This window comes from Perca fluviatilis, chromosome 17 (assembly GCF_010015445.1).
Source record: "Perca fluviatilis chromosome 17, GENO_Pfluv_1.0, whole genome shotgun sequence".
In the NCBI taxonomy this organism is placed as follows: Eukaryota; Metazoa; Chordata; class Actinopteri; order Perciformes; family Percidae; genus Perca; species Perca fluviatilis.
In genome coordinates this window covers 5,977,627-6,000,126 of record NC_053128.1, presented here as the reverse complement: position 1 = coordinate 6,000,126, position 22,500 = coordinate 5,977,627, and the positions used below count along the sequence as shown (strand labels likewise).

General features: G+C 39.3%; 1 protein-coding gene across 1 annotated transcript in view; it reads right to left on the bottom strand.

Moving 5' to 3' along the window:
* LOC120545634 (WD repeat-containing protein 7) overlaps positions 1-22,500 on the bottom strand; it is a 151,384-nt gene that overhangs the window by 71,917 nt on the left and 56,967 nt on the right. Inside the window, exons 20-21 of the mRNA XM_039780167.1 lie at positions 5,537-5,655; positions 5,044-5,167 (exon numbers count right to left, since the gene is read on the bottom strand). Coding sequence (XP_039636101.1) covers positions 5,044-5,167; positions 5,537-5,655 — 243 coding nt within the window. The remainder of the gene's footprint in view (positions 1-5,043; positions 5,168-5,536; positions 5,656-22,500) is intronic.

Sequence of the window (22,500 nt, the reverse complement as noted above, 5' to 3'; positions counted from 1 at the left end):
AGAATGACAAGAAAAGCGAAGGACAGGAAAAGAGGAGGAGGCAGATCTTTAACAACAGCAGGTTCACGAGTTAAAAAAAAAAAAGAGAGAGAATGGGCGAGGGAGGCAGATAGTAAACTAAAGACAGACGAGAGAGACAGAGAGACAGAGAGAGAGAGAGAGAGAGAGAGAGGACATGGTGACTGCTGCTCAGTGATCAAAGAGCCAGCTTTAAACACACAGTTTGACCCTTAAAACTGTGTGTGTTCATGCGTGTGTGAGGGTGAACAATGCTGGGGACTTTGTTTAATCAAGTGTGTGTGTGTGAATATGAGGGTGTGAAGTGTGTGTGTGTAGAGCCCCTCTCTATCCATCCAGCGCCCCCCCCCCAGGTTGACTTCTTTTTTTTTCCCGCACAGCGGCAGGCTCTTCCCAACTTTGCGCCCCTGCCCCCACGCAGCTCGGAATTATGTTTTATTGTTCGTTGGTATTTCTGTCAGATGTTGCTGTTAATGTTCTCCACTCTAAAGGAAAATAATATTTCCTTAAATGCTGAACCGCTCCTTTAAGGTGAAAATCAGCTAATTAAACAGAGCAGTGATGATAAAGAGGGTGTGTACAGTTAATGTCTTTCCCTCTGAGTGCAGGTTAACAACTCCAGCTCGCCCTGTTTCCTTTGTGTTAAAGCCTTTTAAATGCTTGCAGGAGAGCTGAAAGGTCATGGCCACTCCACTGCTTTTGATATTGAGTGTGTGTGTGTGTGTGTGTGTGTGTGTGTGTGTGTGTGTGTGTGTGTGTGTGTTGTGTGTGTGTGTGTGTGTGTGTGTGTTGTCTGGTCTGCAACAGTGGGACTCAGTGACATTTCCTCTCACTAAAAGCTAATGGATAAATACAGGTGTCTTCCTTCAAACACCCACCACTCTGGCGCTGGAGAGGATGAGCTGAGAGAGAAAGAGAGAGACACTATTTGATGACCGTGTCAAGAGAGTGAAAAAGGGCCAATTAGTCCACTTATGTTACACTGATCATGGCATGTGAAGGACAACAGAGCGAATATGTGAGAGGTATACAGTATGCGGGATGTAACCTCCTTAAATGTGCATATGACAATTATTCACCTCAATGATACATGAATTCATTTGAATGAATTAATAAACCCCTGGACTGTAATATTTCACGTGTTTGAGCAAGATTTCTGCTCATGGTCAAAACTTTGTGCACGTTCAAAATATATCCCATCTGTGCTCTCTGAGATTTGGAGGAGTCGTGATATTTGGTGAAAAATAAAGTTATAATAATAGGCTATTACAAGAATAAAGTCACAATATTTCAGAAAATAAGTGTGCCTTGTAAAATACTTGTTTTCTTAATTTGCATGTGGCATTTCTATTATATTAAACTTGTTTTTGTAAAAACATAAATAATAAAAATAAGAGAGAGAGAAAGATCCGGGGCTATTCAAAAAACCTTCGGGGGTGTAGCCGGGGACGCCCAGGCCTAACGACGCCTCTGATGCAACTCAACTGTATACTACTGACTTACTTCTATTTCATTGGAAAACATTGTACTACTATATTTACCTTACAGAGAAATGTTACTGGTTACGTTGTAGATTCAGATTTTAATCACAATTAAAATATGATGCATTATTATTATTCATTAAACTATCCAGCATTAATATGAAGTTGAAAGCTTTACCGTGAACAAATGTTAAGTACATTTAAGTACACTGTGCTGATAATGCCTCTCTTTTCACTTTAAGTAACCATTTGAATGCAGGACTTGTATTATGCAGCCATAAGCGGTTTTACCATATGGCGTAGGTAAAGGGCCTTGAATTTGTATTTAAAAAAAATTATAGAACAAAACCAGTTACATATGTTGCACTTCAAAACATATGCGTCAGGCGCTTTCAGTTCGTTTGGGCCTTAACAATTCGTGAATATCAGAAGGCAATTGTTTGTAGGCTTAACAGTGGCTTAAAAACTGCAATGCATTGAAAACAACCTAACAAACTTTCTGTTACTCATTGGATTCTCACAATTTTTCAATGTAATCCACATGGAACAATCAACTTCTTGTATAAATGGGGCTAAGGAAGACCTGAATCAATGGCATCTGGCTGCTGTGAAGTTGAAGGCTCTGGTATAGTCCTTATTCTGTAAATTAACTAGTTCGTATTTCCATCATGACCCCTGTAGGTCCTGGTGTGGGGGGGGGTTATTTTTTTTAATCATTATTATTATTTTTAAACTGGACTGTGATGCAATCTCAGTCTGTTACGTTTTCTGTTTTTGTATTCCCCACTTGTGTATTTTATTTGTAAATGTTGCAATTTCTAAAATATTTTCATGCTGTGCTAAGAAAGAAACACTTCACACCGTGGCAGCATGGCCTGAATGGTTGTATATCCTCATGAAAAAAATGTCTCATCATATTGTCTTTGTTTTGTACCAGCTCATGTTTGCATTTGCAGTTGGTTAATCGTCAGCCAAACTTTAACTTGACTATTTCACAGACTCCATGCTTTGCTGTAGTACCAAAATATTTATGGCGTTTTTCCATTACATGGTACCTGCTCGACTTGCCTCGACTCTACTCGCCTCAACGCACTGTGCGTCCGCTTTCCATTGCAGATTTTAGTACCGCCCTCAGCGTGGCTGGTCGTCATAGCGACTGCCGTGGGCGTGGCTTGGTAGTGTTGCATTTCCCCGACTCATTTCCTGGTTCTCCTTCTCCATAAACAACATGAAATCAAGGCGCTGATCAGATAACTTTTACTGCTCCAGATTTCCCACCTCGGTCAAAAAGAACAGAGGAGACTCTTTGTTTCTCTCACTATATGACTCTAGAGTCACTACTCGCTCCGGAGCTAATCGCCGTCACTCTCTCACTGATTACGTCACCTTTTGGTATCGCCTTAGCTCGCTTGGAACCTCGACTGAGGTGGTACTAAAAAAAGTACCTGTTAGAAGGTACCAGGTCCTTTGTTTCGTAATGGAAAACCAAAAAAGGCGAGGCGAGCCAGTACCATGTAATGGAAAAGCGCCATTATTCACACCTTCTGCACACCTCCAAGTTTGGAAACCCCTGCACTAATCCAACATTTTACATTTTAAAAAGGTACTGCTTTTAAAAACAGGTAATTTCACACTAGCCACATTTTAAAAAGCATGTTTGACTTTCAACGTTTGTGTGTCATTCTGGAACAAACGCTTTAATTTTAGAAAATGTTAACAACTTGCAATAACTCAGACTTGTGTTAAGATATAACCCCCTTGATTTCTTTGGCTGTCTATGTGTTGTGGACTCTCTAATCTCTAATGATTAATCAAGGCCTAGAGTCTATTTGCAAAGTATTTTTTGCTGTCCTTTCAGCTCCTCAGGTGCAGCGCAGCTGACAGAACAGCTGCATCTTACACAACAATTCCGAAGTGAATTACCAGTTAGAACACAATCAAAAAAATCTGAGTTGCTATGTTTAGCAGTATTTGCTATGGATACAGTCTCAATGTAAGGGAGAACTGATTTGAATATTGAATAATGGGAAAATATTTGTCACCCTAATCTTAATGCATTAGTGCTAGTGCTGGTTAGCAGGACAAAAAGTAGACCTGCAGTTATCATGTGATGGTAGGGGGACTTTGGGACCAAACACGGGGGCCACAGACCACTAAAGGTTGACACACCCTGTTAAACAATGTGTGTAAACTACATATTAGGTGTTCAACAAAAACAGATTCAGTTCAAAGGACTTCTCCAGAAGATTCAACACATTCCCCGACTTTCCCATGATATTCCAGGACCAGCAAAAGTCACCTTACTCTCTGTTCCAGTCTTGCTGTGCAGCACACAGATCAAATTGAATGACCCTTTAACCTCTCTCTCTCTCTCTCTCTCTCTCTCTCTGCCCACCTCCTCCATCCTCCCTAGTCCCCTGAGGTCACCGGCCTATCACTCCTCCCACCTCCCCCGCCCACGGTACTGCCGTGGTAACACAACACTGACCAGTGCCCGTTTCCATGGCAACTTTTCCCCTGAGAAACCCCCAGCAACCACAAGGCGACTACCGAATACACACAGACACACTAGTGTCAGTTCTAGTAAAATATGGTGGAGATTCACCTTTCTTCCCATCAGCCGATGTAACTATAGACTGAGAGAGAGACCAGGGAATATACAGTAGACAGACAGAGCAAAAAAAAAAAAAAAAGACAGTGAAGGAAAGAAAAACACAAATGGAGAGGGGGATAGCTTAGATGTTTTAGATTTGTTCAAGTAGGTTTAACACTTTTTAACAGCTCCCATCTAAAGAAGCAATTGACCAACCACAGCTTTGTAGATTTCAGTCTATATCCCAAATTGACACCTACTCAAGCGACATCACTTAAAAACACATCACTTACACGGTGGTCAGGCTTTAACAGATTAAATTACTTGCCCACCGCCCCCAACATCCCCTTTAGTTAATTTTTCCGTATCAACATTCCACGTTCATTAAATAAAAACTAAACTAAAATAATTTTGTAAAATACTAAGCATGTTATCATATTATAATAAACTGAAAAGTGTCTGCTCTGTTCAGCAGCAGTAGCAAAGTCGCAGCATAGAGTAGCAGGAGTCAGGTGGGTAAAGAGAGTTTACCGACAAGACAATGGTGAAGGATTTGGTGTCAAAGCGAAAAGCAAAAGCGCCTGTTTAGCAATATTTTGGATTTAACCCCAATGCTAATAAGGAACCTGATAATGTTAATAAGGTAACCTGTAAACTGTCATCCATCCATCTTGCAGATGGAGGCTTGACCGGAGAGGCCAGAGATCAAAGGAAGCGCTCCACAGATATTGAGCATCATCTACGAATATCTTTTCTTGTGTTATGGGTAACACCGGTGTTGTCCAGAGTGTTTTAAATTGTGTGAAAATGTCCTCACTGTATCTATTTTAGAGTATGGGAAAATAAACTGTATAGTAAACTGTCATTGTGTGACACCAAGAACCAGTGCACCCAAACACATATCTTTCTCTCTTGCTTTCTCTTAGATATAAAGCAGTGTGAGGTACTTACGGGAGCTGACAGTATCCACGTACTGAGGAAGGTAGGGAGCCCACAAGTCAATGGTGTCCTTACGTCCGGATTGGCCAATCCTCCTTAACTCAGCCAATAGGAGAGCTTGTGCTGCTTCTCGCACCTAAAACCGCAAAGAGGTTAAAGTTATGACCATGTTGGTTTTTTTTAATTGTCCATTATTTCTACTTCAACAAAAATGAACAGATTCAGATATGTAGTGCAGTGAACATTTTGCAGATATATTCAGTACGGAAATTTTGGAACATTGTAGATACATTAATTGAAACGGTTCCTTGTCATGTTATTACAATAAGAGTAATCCAGGCAACATTGTGTTTCTTTCAAAATATGTTTTCTGTCAAGCTATATAAACATAATTCTAAGGAAACAGGGTTGGCCTGGATGTCTTAGCTTGGACCTGTGCATACAGTGTGTGTGTGTGTGTGTGTGTGTGTGTGTGTGTGTGTGTGTGTGTGTGTGTGTGTCTTACCTCCAGACAGCGGTCCTGCCATCTCCTTGCCAACATCTCCAGCAGAGGAGGTCTAAACTTGTCCAGTCCAAGGAGGTCAGGGAGCATCACACAATGCATGGCTGCCAGCTGGCTCCAACCTGCGCGAACACACACACATACACAGTCAGAAAAGACTACATGGAGGGCCAGTGGATACTTCTATATTCCAAAGCCTCTCTCTCTCATACACACATATCACTCCCGTCACATGAAAACACTTTTCATATTATACCAGGCAATATGAAAGTGGTGGGACAAAAAAAACATGCTGAAGATTGAGCTTCTGTAACATTTCTGCATTAAAATGTCTAAAAACGACTATACCTATGTTGTATGTATGAGTTGTGTACTTACACTATCCGAAATGTTTCCAACATTCAAACCCAGAGAAATCTGTTATTTTATTTTAATGACACGGGACGTTTCATTTAGTCAGTGGCATAAAACCTTTGACCCCTCTGGTTCCTCTAACTTCCTTCAAAACAAAGGAACCTAGAGGAGACGTTCGAGAGTAATTTTAAATCATACAATCACAGTATACAGTAATACAGCAGAGATGTTATTTATTGATAAGTTTCAATGTCGACGGATCCAGCTTAGTTACGTTGACAAGTAACGTTAGCGGATGCTAATGGTCGGGATCGGTAATGTTATAAGGTTACAACATTGTTCAACACGTTCATGAAGTTATTTTAAGTATAATTGTTTTGATGAAGGTAAAGTTAACGTTAAACAGCACTGGGCTAACCCATGATTATGTTCGCCAGCTAGCGTTAACGTTAGCTGCATAGATAGAAGACACATCTAATGCTAATGTAGCCAGCTATCACACCCTGGTTTTCTGCCTCACTCCCCGCCGCTAAGGGACTTCAGTCGGGATGAGAGCGTACAACAGCCCCGGGGACACTTCACATTCACAATCAGCCAGCAGCCAGCCACTATTATTACTTCCGAAGGAATGCCGATTTTATTGGTTTATCACGTAACCCCTGATAAGATAAGTCGATATATACCCTTCTCATCGCGGGGCGGTAACGGCTGTCTGACGGCTCCAGCGTTAGCTTAGCCCAGCACAGATCCTGCAGGTAACTGGTTCCAACTAGCCTACTGCTCCGAATTGTGACAAAAGTGACAAAATAACACCAACATGTTCCTATTTACATGTTGTGATTTGTAGAGTCACAGCGTGTACAAAAAACAACGTAACATGAGACACAGCCATCTTCTATCTGTAAACAAACCGGGAACTATGTAAATAGGAACATGTTGGCGTTATTTTGTCACTTATTCGGAGCAGTAGGATTACTGGAACCATTCACCTGCCTGTTCTGTTATGGGCTGATGCCGCTGGAGACGTCAGACAGCTTTACAGCACGCAAGGAGATGAGAAGGGTATGTATCGACTTGTCTAACTCTGGGGGTTACGGTGAATAAGCTAAATTCCCAATAAGTTTGCGTGTTCCTTTAAAGCAATCCGAACCCAGCCAGCACAAACTTCAGCACCGAGTGATAACGATGCTAACGGCAGTAATACAACGTTTTATGTTCTGTCTGGGAAACACACCATATCGCCCCAGGTGTCCGAGTCTGGCTGGCTGCGGTGTTGTGCTGAAATGATCCCCCTTTAGAGTTTAGCGGTCTTCTTTACAGTTACGTTTGACTCACAAATGGTGACTGTCCTGTGGACAAAAGGTGAAGGTGGGGAGAGTCCGAGAGCAACATCCGACAGCCATCCTATTGATGTAGCTAGGTGTATCCTCTGCAGGTATCTCTGGGGCCGCGGCTCGGCACCAGAGAGAGACCAGCCCCAGCCGCGAAGTAAGTCTCTCAGCGGTGATGAGTAACGTTACAACAAACTATTGTATTGTAACTGTTTTTTATGCCCCGTCAGGCTGAAAAAAAAATGTTTCCATATGACAGAAGTGAGTTTCTCACATTGTTACCCACACACAGACACACACACAGACCTCTCTCTCTAATACAATCCTCACATAAACGTCACACTGACAACAGTTGAACACAGGATGAGAATATTTTTGGCTAATATTTACAGTCTTGGTTAGAGCAAAGTTATTATTTCTGCTAACCAGAGCCCAAATATGTTTGATGGCATTCAACAGGTAAACAGCAGATACCCAGCACTGCCAGGTGGATCAACAAAAGCCTCATAACGATACCTTGGCATAATAAACTCAAGTGTGTTTTATTTTCAAGATTGTACTTGAAAATAGAAGGAAAACATTGGAAAACCTTGTAGGTTTATAGGTGTTATACATAACACTTTTTTTCAGTTGCATTAACCTGAGTGACTGAGGAAGAAAAGTAACATTCAAAATGTCTTGGTATCGCTTAATTGGGCTTGCATTCAAATCCAGCTGTATCAGTCTGAGCCAACATTATGGCATATATTTGTATTTTACACCAAACACCAGAGAAAAGTACACCAGCTTTTACTGTGACAAAAGATACACTTAAAATGTTTACTCGCTGATACTCGACATTACTCGACATAAACCAAGCACCTTATTCACATATATCGGTTTAATATATGGTTTCCAGAGGAGATGCATACATGTGAAATGCACTTGAACAGACAGTGAATGGCTTTTAAGCAGGAAAGAAATTCCATACAAATTTCTTTGCCTAGGGCACCAATGTAAACTTACCTCCGCCATTGAAATATACAGGGAAAACTTAAACAGTTAGGCGTTTTACAAACATATCACATTCAGAAAAATTCTATGTAGAGGTTGACAGATTGTTTTGTGATGAATCTTGCACAAAAATGTTTTTGTGACGTTCGTCTTAGGCCAGAGATATACTTGCTTTGAACTATGTCTTTGTGTGTGCATGATGGCTGCCTTGCTAATCTTACATCTGCTGGAGCATGGGTTGTGCATGTCCTCGGAAATTAATGCTACGTATTCGCAAGATGCACTACACACGTGAACGGTAGGGGCAGTGTAGAGAAAAAAACATATTCGCCATTGTCACGCTTGATTTAGAGGCTTACATTGTCAATCTTTTGGCCGTGATCTCAGAATTACAAAAAAAGGTAACCTCCTCGAGTGTCACCATGTTTATTGTTAACATCATGCAAACCTGGAAGTTCCATACAATTTGAGTTCTCTACGGTGCCCTCTAGTGGAATTCTCCAGTAACACGTGTAGTACATAGGCAAGAATGTGAGCAATTCCGTTCATGACACAACTGGTTGTCTACGTGACTGCTTCGGGGCACCTGGATAGCTCGCCTGGTTGAGTGTGCGCCCCATGTATAAAGGATCAGTCCTTGCTGCAGCGGACACAGGTTCAATTCCAACTCGCGGCCCCTTCCTGCAGGTCAATCCTCCTCTCTCTCCCCTTTCACATCTTCAGCTGTCCTATAAAGGCCTAAAATGCACCCCCCACCCCCGCCCCGCCAAAAAACAACAACAAACAAACAAAAAAACAAGTCTATCTCCAGCTTTGGACCATAATAAAGAAAGTGTCTCTGTATCGCCAATCAGAAATAAATAATCAGTCAACCTCTAGATTTGCATCACTGTCTTGCAGAAACCCCTTTTATAATTTCAATCATTTTGTTAAATTGGTTCCTAAAATCAAATTCAAAAATCTTCCACCACCACTATTCTACTAATTAAACCCTGACTCTTTTTTTTCCATAAATTATTACCTGAAACAGTAAATCAAACCTAGGGCAGGGCGATGTGGCCGAAGTCTTCTATCCCGATATAGGTAATTTCATACCTCGATACCGATATATATCACGATAGCATACTTTCTGGTAATTTCACAAATAGTCCTATATGAAATAACCACATGGTAAAGCCTATTTTTGTATAACCCTGTGACAAATCATTATTTTGTTAAAAACTTTATTGCAAAATTAACAGTTTTGAAGGGAAATTATAGAGAAATAAAAGTATTTGTTTTAGCTATACACTGACTATGTAACACAAATAGTGTGACGTAAAAAGAATTCTGAGAAAGTTGAGTTATGTGCTTAATATTATCAATTTAGACAACATAATTGCATATCACAATATTTTTATATATGATTTCATCACGATACAATTCCATTGAAAGACGATAAATAATCATATTGAATTATCGTCCAGCCCTAAGCAAACCTGTGCTGGGGAAGAACAGAAATCCAGTCAGCCCACCTGCTGACACAGGAAGCTCCTGAGCTATTAAACAAAAGATGGAACAAAAAAAAGGTGCAATTGCTCTTGGGGCAATGTTAGGTCAATTACAAAGTAGGACCTGAATAGTATCAGCCTCACACAGCACCACCATCAAATTGTGGGTATTATGCAAAACGTTTAATAGTAGTCGCAACATAAGTTTAATAGCGGTCCTGATTGCTGGTTCTTCTGATTAATAGTTAAATAGTGGTCACAAAAAAACTTTAACCCTCTGAGACAAGCGGGACCGCCGGCAATCTCGGCAGTCAGAGATGCTGTAGTGGCCTTAGTTTTAAAGCTAGAGTGAACGTATCAGTATCATGTCATGCTACGGTAGCTTGTAGGGAAGAGGGCTAAATAAATTGGCGAGGAAAAAATTTGTTCTAATAGTTTTGGAAATATAGACATAAATAGTGGTTGCAGATTTGCATATCTTGGAAAACTGGACTATTGGCATCACAGAGAGCTTTGCTCTCTGAGTGTCCTTCTAGTTATTATTCTAATCAGTTACAATGACCCTTAAAGGAATGAAAGCTGAAGTTTTATTTTTTTTTTGGTTGAAAAAACACTTTATTATAATTGAAAGTTTAAACCATTTTTAATGGAAGTATGTGTAAAAAGTTAATTGAATGACCAATGTAGAAGATGCCTTTAACTACATCTAAAAAAACAAACAAATAAAACTACTACTTACTACTTTTACCACAACTGTTGCTAACAAAAACTATCCCTGCCGATGTTAACTGTAACTAATACAGCTAACAAGTTACAGCTGCTGCTGCAACTACTGCTGCTACCATCCATTAATGTTAGTATATACTACTGATAACAATAATTATAATAATTGTTATAATAATGATGATGATGAGGTTTCTGCAGGGCAGTGTTTTAGGAATAAACATAATATAATATCTTGACATATTTGCTACAGTTACTGTTTACCCATATTGAGAATAAGCCTCATACTCATGTGTGCATGCTTGCTGTTTTTCAGCATAAAACTAAATAAAAATAATCCTGACCAGCTATGTTTTAGTCTCTGAAAATTGTAAACTAAAAGTTAGCTTTAAAAAGGCACTTTATTTCCACATAGAAAGCAAAGAGGTGAAACCGTTTAGATAATTTGAGAGCACATTCATTGTTTAGGGGGATAGGGCAATGGACCTCCATGGTAAAAGCCAACATCAAAATGCAATTTTTTTTTTACAATGTATGCCACTTTTAAATTTTATTTGTCCCGTTAATTTTGTTTGTTTGTTTTGGCTTGTTTCCCCCCCCCCCAGTGACACCCCATTCCATCAGGTGGACATAGCAAGCATGCAAACAGTGAGCATAGAGACACTGAAACGTCAGGACACATTCAGACAGACAGGTAGACTTGGAGACAGAAAACAGGACAGGATTGCACAATATTGCCAACTGAAAAAATACAACAGACCAGGGCATAAAGGAATGTGGTCAATGCACTTTCAAATGCATCAGTTCCAAACATTACTGAAGTCCACTTGTTTGCTGATGACACAACTTTTTGTCTCACCAAATTTTGCTGCAGTGGGAAACTTGGCTTGTAGCAGATTGGGTAAAACTATGGAATTTGCACCATTTCCACAAAATTGCAAGGCAGAGGAAATCATTTTGCATAAGCTCTTAAGGGCAATAGCTCAAGACTGAGGATTGAAGTTTTTTACTTTTTTGTACTGGTTTTGTACTGAATTATGCTATACATAATTTGCTACCATTCATTAATTCTTTCTCCCATATTTTAGAAATATGTCAGGATTAAGCAAAACTGCTAGCTCTTGCAAATATTGCAGAACTGGTTTAAATTTCACATGACCAAGTCGAATAGATTTTACATTAAAAACACTTGACAAGTTCCTGTGCCAAGTGTTTTGCAGCATTCACATTTGGAGACTTAAAGGGGTGATAGAATGCAAAACCGATTTTACCCTGTCATAGTTGAATAACGACAGTTTGGTGGGTAAATAGGACATACATAGAAGCTCAAAGTCCCACTGACACCCCTTTACTATGAAAATCTCATATTTTGAAACTGCCGCTGAAAACGGGCGAATCCCAACAAAGCTGAGTTGCTTACGCAAGCGTCTCAAAATCCGGAACCTTAAGAGAACAGTCACGCCCCAATATTTACATAGGCTACACAACTGACCTGAGATCAGGTAATCTTCTGAATCTAGCTAGGTCACGCAGATCTCTGCTATTCCATTAAAAAATTCACTTCTGAAACTTTTATGCGAGAAATCAACCATATAAAGCTCAAATATGGGCCGCTTTACGAAAAAGGATGGCTAATTGCAAATTTTCTCCGACTGTGTGTCGGAGTTTAGTGCCGGTGTTGGTGCTGCCTGGGTTGCTACATCGCCGCCCTGACCGCAGTGTCAGCGAGCTTGTTACGCCCGCAATCTTTTACCGCAGCCCGCAGGTTCCAGTTAATCTTATAATGGGTATGCGTGTTGAGTTATTTAAACAAACAATCGGGGAAATAAAGCCTCTTGTCCGCGAGTCTCATTGATAGAGCTGTGGTGAGATGGATTCCATCAATGAGAGCTAGCTAGCCTCCTCCTAACTCTGACATTCACAAAAATGTGTTAGCTAAGCTTTGTAAGACCTTGAGGAACCTGTAATATTCATGCCGTGACGAAATTCAAACTGTAAATATACTTTAGTTATGCGAAAGTGAGCAAGCTGCGATATTTCCCCATTGTAATGAATGGGACATATAGCAAGCAGCTGCTCGTCCTACAAAGACGCGCCTCGCGTTCATAAAAATGCCTTAAAATCAATCGGACACAACGGTTAGCTTTATAAGACATTGGGGAATGATGTTGTATAAGTGGCGTGACGAAATTCAAACTGTAAATATAATTTAGTTATGGCGACAGTGTAGCTAGCTAGCTGCGGTATTTCCCATACCATTAATGAATGGGACATATAGCAAGCAGCTGCTGGTCCGACAAAGACGCCTCGCGTTCATAAAAATGCCTTAAAATCAAATCGGACACAACGGTTAGCTTTATAAGACATTGGGTAATGATGTTATATAAGTGGCGTGACGAAATTCAAACTGTAAATATAATTTAGTTATGGCGACAGTGTAGCTAGCTAGCTGCGGTATTTCCCCATTGTAATGAATGGGACATATAGCAAGCAGCTGCTGGTCCTACAAAGACGCCTCACGTTCATAAAAATGCCTTAAAATCAAATCGGACACAACTGTTAGCTTTATAAGACATTGGGGAATGATGTATAAGTGGCGTGACGAAATTCAAACTGTAAATATAATTTAGTTATGGCGACAGTGTAGCTAGCTAGCTGCGGTATTTCCCCATTGTAATGAATGGGACATATTGCAAGCAGCTGCTCGTCCTACAAAGACGCCTCACGTTCATAAAAATGCCTTAAAATCAAAGTGACGTGACGAAATTCAAACCGTAAATATATTATAGTTATGCCGGCAGCTGGCCGCGGAGCCCCGTAGTGCAGTATCCACAAAGGGTGACTTTGCCCTGGGTATGGAGCCCATCAGGCTGCCGCTTTCTCGTCAGACTGTGTGGAGCTCCTAAAGTCCGACACGTCTTACCAAATTTCCAATTAGCCATCAAATTTTGTAAAACGGCCCATATTTCAGCTTTATATAGTTGATTTCTCGCTTAAAAAAGTCTCAGAAGTGAATTTGGTAATGAAACATTGCAGTGTCTGGAATATGAGATTCTGCGCTTCTCTAATGTATGTGTATTGGGGATTCGCTCAACCAATCAGCGTGCGTCTCTAATATTGCGCGTATGGCAAGTTCGCTCAACCAATCAGCGGCGCAGCTCATCTAAATATTCATGACCATACCATATTTGGAAGAAAAGCTCTTGTTACAAATAGGGCCAAAACACAGGGATGCATAAGGGCCAATAAAATATCAACCAGGCCATTTACAGCCCAACCAATGTTACATACCCCATTAGGAGACCATAAGGAACAGTGTGAAATACCCTATATAATCATTCTATCACCCCTTTAAAACTATCAATTTCTTCAACTGACTGGATTGAAAGTGTACTGAACTCATATATGACAGACAGACAGACAGACAGACAGACAAAGAGACCAAAACTGTAGACCCAAACACTGTAAAAACTGGACCGAGACACCTGAGATGAAAACCTAACGTTGGCTGCAGGGAAAAGCAGGGTGATGAGAACCAAGAAGGAGAGAAACGGAGGGGGTGGGCGGGTGTGGAGATGAATAGCTGATGAAGTGAAGAGAGGGGAGGTAAAGAATTGTGATGGCATCAAGAGAAAAGTCAAGAGAACAAAGAAAAAAACAGAAATAGGAATTGAAAGAGAAAACATAAATGGGAAGGAGAGATGGAAGAAAAAGAAAGACAAAAGGGAAGGGTTGTAGGAAAGATGATCTAGAAAGCAGAAGATCTCCAAAGAACTGAAAAAAAAAAATAGTATGGCTGCAAAACTTTCCCTGAGTTCAGTCTGTACCTTCGTTGACTGAGGGGATGTTATAAGAAGCTGGGCTGGGGCTCGGGGAGCCAGGGGCCCTCTGAGGAAAGACCCCAGGGGCCCCCGGAGCCCCAGTAGTGGTAGCAGTAGTAACAGTGCTGGCGTTGGCTGTGGCAGTTACAGCAGCTTGCAAAGGAAGAGAAGGAGAGAAATAGTAAAGAAGGAAAGAACAGGTTAGGAAGATATAAATATATACAATAGCAAACTGGAGAGAGGAGATAAGCAGTCAGGCAGCAGGGAAGAAGAAAAGGTATTTAGAACACACAAGAACAGAAAATGAAAACACGTATAAAAGGAAAGAAATACGGAGGCCATCACAAGAAAGTAATAAGGTAAAAAATTATGCGTATAAAATTTGCTTTACACAAATGACAAAAGTCAGTTGGAAGCCATTGACCCAAAACTATTTTTTTATTAACGTTAAAAAGTCTTCAAAATACTTTAATTATCTGCACATGACAAGTAAAATTATAATTAAGGATAGAGAAAAGTGGTGGTTATGGTAAATAAACCAACCGTTCTTAGTGGAAAGGTATGTCCAAATCAAAGGATTACAGCAAATGGATTCATGCTAATCTATTTCTTCCGCTTATATTAGCTATTATCCATTCTATGCTGTAGTATGCTATAACTACAAAACTAAGTAATAATATCAGTTAGTATTAGCACTCATATACAGTTCAAACAACCTAGGAATAATTGTGGACGTAGGGGTCAATAATGAGCCCTTTAGCCCCGCATATAGTTATAGTTAACTTTCTTGGCTAGCACATGCAGCTGACATAATAACCGTAAATTCTGTAAGAGCTGCTAAGATTAGCAATGCTTCCCATAAAGAAAGGAATGTTGGCACAGTACTAACATATTCTAATGCAACACCATCATTTTAAATACATACTGTATTCTTATGTAAGGTTTGTAACAGGAGAACTGGAATGGAGAGATATTTCCTTCTTGATAAAGCTGTGTAGACTGAATTATTACTTTATGTTATCACTATTATTATTACTTCAACTTCAAGCAAACAATATTGAACTTAGGTTGGTGGTACAAATTATTAAATTCATACCAAGAAATTCATACCAAGAATTCAGATACTCAGATATGCTAACGTGGATTAACCCAGTTCATTAACCTTTGATTTGGATTTACTATAGCTGTGTCCATATGGCATCTACAAACTGGTTTGGTCTTTGTTTAGGTAAACATCCTCTGGACAGTGTTTTTCCCACCTAGCTATAGGTAGATGGCTACTGTGTAATTAAAGTAAAACAAATCTATACCAAAAACAAGGAAAACTGATTTTTTTTTTTTTTAAACAAAAATGATTCACTCAATATTAGTAAATAAAAGTGAAATTTACAAACAAAACATCCACAAAACAAAACATTTAATAATCTAAAAATTATAAAACAAAAAGGGGAAAACGGCATAAAACAGGGATATAAACCCAAAGAACAAATGAAGACTTGCTGCAGATAAAAGTGACAAGTAAAGTAAAAAGCAATGTCAAAACGAAGCACCAGTGAAACAAAGATTCCACTTCATTTCCCAGCAAGCACATGGTAGAGAGATTAGAAAAATTAGTTGTTAGTTTGGAGATATTAAACAACTACACCTAGGCAAACAAAAGCAGATAAAATATTAAGGTTTCAGACTGTGGCACGAGATTCTTATTAACCCATATTTAGTAGGAATAATTTGAAAAAAAACATGAACCTTTTTTCGAAAAAGGATGACCAACATGTATGCTACCAATTTACCTGCAGTTAAAATATTATGTCCTGGTTCAAATTGTAATAAGAATATAGATTTGATGTTTGTGCTAGGGCCAGAAACCTGAAACCTTTATACTAAGAAAAAAAATATATGATTAAGTACGTTATTTCAAACACTTTCATTTCCAAGGTATAAAAGAATAAAGTAGTGAAGAGTATGTCTTGAACATATACATATTTAATTAACTAATAACATTAGTGTATAGTATAATGCAGTCATAGAGAGTACATACCCTTACTGTTCACATAAAGACAGCTAAGCAGCAAGAGTTACAAATCCAAAAACTGTCAATAAAATAGTCTAACAACCACATCACAAAGCACAACAGGACACAACAGAGAAAACAGTTAGAGCAACATTACATCAGTTGGTGGTAAAGAAAAGAAGAAACATGCTAATGTGATAGTGCACAAATAAAAAAAGAAAGATTGACCGAAAGTGAAAGAAATATTGAAGAGAGAGTGCGTTTGTGGAACGGGTTTCCTTCTAGAGAACAGGCAGCAGGCTGAAGCCATGCGGTGAACGACAGCATAAAGAGAGAAACAGAAGAGGTGAGAAAGAAATCAGAAACGATAGACAGCAGATGGCTGAGGGCAGTCAACAGCAGTTTGCCAGCATTGGTGCAGGATTTTTTTGTTAATTTCAAATGAGAATCTGCTGTATGAGGAGGTTAACTCTAATTTTGTCACCTTATATTATGTATTATATACTTTAGGTACTGGGCTAATGGTTGAGCCTTGCAGGACAGTGCCCTCTACAAAAGGCTTGGATGTTAGTGGTAACATCATTAGATAATCATCACCATTAATACTTCAATACTAATTTTAACCTTCTGCCTTACAAGTGGTAAAGATAAGGAACTATGGATAAAATGTACTCATGGTGCCTGTACAGTAAAAGGAATTACAAGACTCTCTTTAGTTCTGATTTAAGTATTGCAATCAAATATTAAACCATGACTTAGTACACGGACAAATGTCCAAAACTGTCCAAAACCATGTGTATGTAAAGTACACTCATTCTTTTACATCTAATGTTTTTCCTCCATAAACAATTCCTTGCTAAACTTTTTTAGATTTTGTCTGAGTCCAAGCATGCTGTTGTTGAGTCACAGGTCAAAGCTTTTGAACTTGGAAAAGAAACATTAGTACACCAAAACCTAAATCATAAAAATATTGTTAATTTGTTAAATTGTAAAGAAATACTATTTTTTTTATTATTAATTGTTAAATTCTCAAGTGAGAATTACTAATAATTTTGGAAAAGACTGAATGTTTAGTGTATGTTTAGCTTGATTAATAAAAAGGAGGCCAAACTGGCTTTATCAGAAGGATGAAAGTAATACTTTAAATGTCAGTGATGTGTGAATGGTCTGCTGCTCTCTGTGGACATGAGGAAAAGTGCTTCACCAAGCAGATTGGCCACACTTGAATATCTTTGACTCAAAAGTTTGGCTTTGGAAAAAAATATTTTGTACAATGATGACAGGGTTTTAAAGACAATCCTCAGACTTTAGTGCTACTAATGAAGTTGGATCACAGCATATTAATCTAAAGATTAGCTAGACAAGCTGCGAAGCCTATGCAAGGTAGTAGGGAATCACATTTTTCCCCAATATTTCCTGGCCTGGGAGCAGAAGCACACTATTCAAGGAATCCTGAGAAATTTACTTGTTTTTCAGGTATAACTTCAGCAACAGTCAAAGCACATAACGCAACAGGTACAAATATGCATAAACCTTTAGTGTATAATTTGGTGGTATTACTGTAATAATTATTAAGGCAAAATAACACCATTTATGTCAATCAACATTAGATTAAACATAATATACAGTATATCCCAAGTTCATTGCCTGTGATCGGTCTGCTGAAAACAGCCATTTGGAAGTGATATACGACAATTTGTCATTGTATAAACAAAAGAAATTCTTCAAAAGCAAGTCATTCTGCGTTTTTCAAAGTCATTATATCAAGCTGAGATGAATTCCATATTGTGTTAGTGTTAAGAGGCTACTGGTGCGTGCTGACCTGGATTCCACCGGCTGCAGCTGCGCGGCATTCTGGCTGCAACGCAGCCGCTGAAGTGGCTACTGTAAAGGACTTACGCAAAAGGACTTGCGTATTTCTGAATTGATACGTAAATAAAGTTCTTGTATGTTTGAGAAGTAAGTGAAACATGGTTCCTTACTAATTATGATTACTGTCGCTACAGTATGTGATTGTCACAAATAAGCAATGTTGTTCAATATCTTTGTATTTAAGCTATATCATATGTATGTAGGAAGGAAAGTGTGTGTGGGTGTGTGTGTGTGTGTGTGTGTGTGTGTGTGTGTGTGTGTGTGTCTGTGTGTGTCTATTTGTAGGGTACGACTGAGGACATGCAACATGCAACAAATGGTAATATACAGTCTATGAGTAAGTACGAAGCAAGGTCATGGTTAAAATTCTGGGTTTATTTAATTCAGACCAACCGTATATAACCGTGAACGTAGACCGTGTATGTCTGTATATAACACTGTAATAGGCAGCATATTGAAGGCAACACAATTAGCATTCACTTTAAACATCTGTTTACGTAACCATAACCAACACAATTTGTGTGATTTAAACAGCTTCACTAAACGTGACAAACGTAAACGTAGCACTCGTGCGTTAAAAGACGCTGGGCGCCATTTAGTTAACGTTATACAGTCCTTCCAGAAAAACGCGATTATGCGATCGCATAATTCAATGCATAATCAGCCAAAGTCCGCATATTCATGCGGGGGCCGCATTTTTTCAAATATGCCGCACTTTCGCCGCATAAATTGACGATTTCCGCGCAAAATATGCGGTGCTTGCATGATTTCATAATATCCGCATTTTCCGCAAAAAAGTCACATATATCTTAGCAGAAAGTTGAAAAAATGTTGCGTTACTTCACACAAGAGCAGCCATTTTCCCCTGGTGCCATGGGAACGTTATGAAGTGATGTAATTACACAACGTGAACATCATCGTAAAGCAGGTGTTGGAGATTGAATTTTACATGTAATTTGAGTCTCTTAAGTTGATATCCAATAAGAAACCTATCTTAATATCTGATGTCTACTGAAATCTCTTTAAGTGCTCCTGCGGTCTATATTATTAACGATTTTTGAAAGTCTGTCTCTTTTGTATCTTTTATTTCCCTTTAGACTATTACTTTTATTTTTACTTTAATATTATATTATTTGTATATATTGTTGTATCTTATTTGTTTATTTATTGCAATGACTGAATATCTGTAAACTACTTTTGGAAATTAAGTTTAAAAAAAGCAGGGTGTTGGGGGAATCACTTTTTCTTCTCTTTTTCATCAAACCGCATTTTTTGCAAGTTCCCGCATTTTTTGCAAGTTCCCGCAATAATAAATATCCCGCATATTCCATCGCATTTTTTAAGAAAACGTGCCGCATAATCAAGGATTTGTGCCCGCAACAATCACAAAAAAACTCTGCGTTTTTCTGGAAGGACTGGTTATAGCTGTAGCCTGAATGGCAGAGTACATACATATGAAAATAACAAAGATATTGAACAACATTTCTTATTTGTGACAATCACGTAGCGACAGTAATCATAATTAGCCAGGAACCATGTTTCCCTTACTTCTCAAACATACATGAACTTTCCTTCCTTCCGCCGGCTCCGTTTGTCAACAACACACACTTCCTTTGTCGCTTATGTATTAGTGTTGTAGCTTTTGCATTTGTGTTGTAGCTTTTGCATTTGTGTTGAACCGTCTCTGCCACCGTACAGCTCATATTGGAAACAAAAAAAAGTTGTCCATGGCTGTGTTGACAGTCATACATTAGCAGAAGGCTCTGTTTTCTCTGACTAACCCTAGATTATCAAAGGATCACTCCTGCTTATTGAAACGTGTTATTGTAATTGCAGACGAAGAAGTGGAAGCGTTGCTGGGTCTTTCTTGTATACAACCACAGGTGCTCTTTGGATATTGCGGGTGCACTGTGTTTATCTCTCATGTGAAGGGCTCATTGAATGAGTGGAAATGGATCTCAATTCCAAAATTTATAAAAGTGCATGTCTCCTTAAAAAACAATCCAAAGCACTCCGTAGGGGTTGTGCAAAAATAACAATGCCTTTATTTTACATGGCAATTTATTTAAAATGTTATTCTAATTGTTGGTCCACCATTTATGCCCCACATCTCAAAAATGTACTTGGTGAGTGCAATGTTTTTTCATCAATGATAGAAATAATGGACAAAACTATGAAAATAAGTATGTTGCAATAAACCCAAATTATCCTTTGTTCCCATCCACTTGAGAAAATGTGTTTTCACTGACGGAAATTGCTTGTGTGGACAAAGGGCTAAAACAGAGAAAAATAAAGATAAAGATTTTTTCATAAACATTTTTGGAATTAGTGTGGACATGATCGTAAAATAGTAACTGTAAGATGTTTTTTAGGTATGTTAAATTATGTGCAGACACCTTGCTCTCTCTGTTAATCTCACTGTAAATGTTGCAGTATATTAGAGGGGCTCCTCATTTATTTCCATGTGAAAAGAGACGGTGAACAGCGCTCTCCTTCACAAAGCCACACACACACACACACACACACACACACACACACACACACACACACACACACACACACACACACACACACACACACACACACACACACACACACACACACACACACACACACACACACACACACACACACACACACACACACACACACACACACACACACACACCAGGTGGGAGTAGCTTGCTGAGCAGAGGTCATGGCCGAGCGTTCCCCCTGAATGGTGGTGAATAGGCGTGTGGCGTGAATAAGTCCACGCGCTTGTCACGCTTGGCCTCCATTAAAGCAGGACAATAGCACTAAAACCCCCACCTCCCCCGAACACCCAAGGGTGCCACCCATGGCATATGTGTGTGTGTGTGCAGTGTCTGTATTCATATAGACTTGATTTTTAGTGTGTGTATTTGTAGGTACTGAGCCTGATGTGGTGTGTAGGTAGCTGTGTGTGTGTGTGTGTGTGTGTGTGTGTGTGTGTGTGTGTGTGTGTGTGTGTGTGTGTGTGTGTGTGTGTGTGTGTGTGTGTGTGTGTGTGTGTGTGTGTTAGGCAGATGGTGATGGCTGGTTAAAACCCCTACAGTGACCAGAGTAGGTTTCTCTCTGCAAAGAAAGACTCCACACAAAATGTCACCTTTACTAAGTGAAATTCTCTTTCTCTCCATTTCCATTTTCTTTCTTTCGGTCTCTATAGATGCTTCATCCACCTCTCTTATGTGAAAACAGTTACAATTCACCATAGCTACACCGAAGCAGAGGTGTGCCTCCTAAAAAACTCGGGGCTACAGAGGTAACCACGTGTGCACCAAAACAGAATATGTTGCCTTGATTCTAAAAAATGTCTGACTATGCTGATGATTAGACAAAATCTTATATATTTCATGTGATTCATACTGGTAAAATGCATACCATAATAATGCCAACAAGTGGGAATTAAAAAACATAAAAAAGGACAAAATAGGGTGTCCCTGCTTTCCAATACAAGTTATTTTCTGATCTGGTGCCCCTATCATAAGGAAAACCTTATCACTGGCTTCCAAAACTGTCATAAATGATCGTAAAAAATTTTTTTCTTTTCTGCCACCACTATAATTCAAGTTTAGTTACTACTTGGTTAGGTTTAGAGACAGGTTGGGGTCATGGTTAAAAAAAACAACGTTGACCGTTGCTCGGAGAAGGGATGTTAACGGTGGTCTCATGCGTCATCTATCTATTGACCATCTAACAATCCATCCTAACCTACTCCCCAAAAGGTTTTGCAGCACTATAAAAACATTGCACTTCTCTTTCCTTTGTTCCTGACAGACAACAGTTATAATTCACACTGCAACAAAAGGCCCCTCCCTGTCAGGTAAGCATAAACACAGTACATACACAAGTTATTTTAGAATTTTGAACAAATCACAATGCTGCGTTTCTTGTGAGGACAACCTCAATATTTCCAGTATGAATCTCTCAACTTGAAAAAACGAGGCTGTCAAAGTGAATGTGAATCAGCCTCTCCCCCAAAAACTCCCTTTAAAGTTCTATTGAGCAAGGCACAGAACCCAATAACCGCCAAGCGAGTACAGACTGAGGTTACGGTACAGTATTAACGTGAAACGTGTTTCTTTGTTTTCCTGAATTAACAAATTCAGTGCTCAATACGTCTTTCATGGATAAAAATGCTGCAAAGCTGCAGTCAGAGGTTTGTGCTCGAGCTGAATTTGGAACAACTCCACCCACATGTCAAAAACAGCAGAATACCCCTTTAAAGAGCTGCTGACCAAGGAAACGGCAGCAGCTTCCTCCTGGGATAATTCAGATTTTTTATAACTCTCTGTGGGTTTCATTGCCTGTGGGCTGCATTATCAAACGGCCACCTCTCCTCCCTCCCACC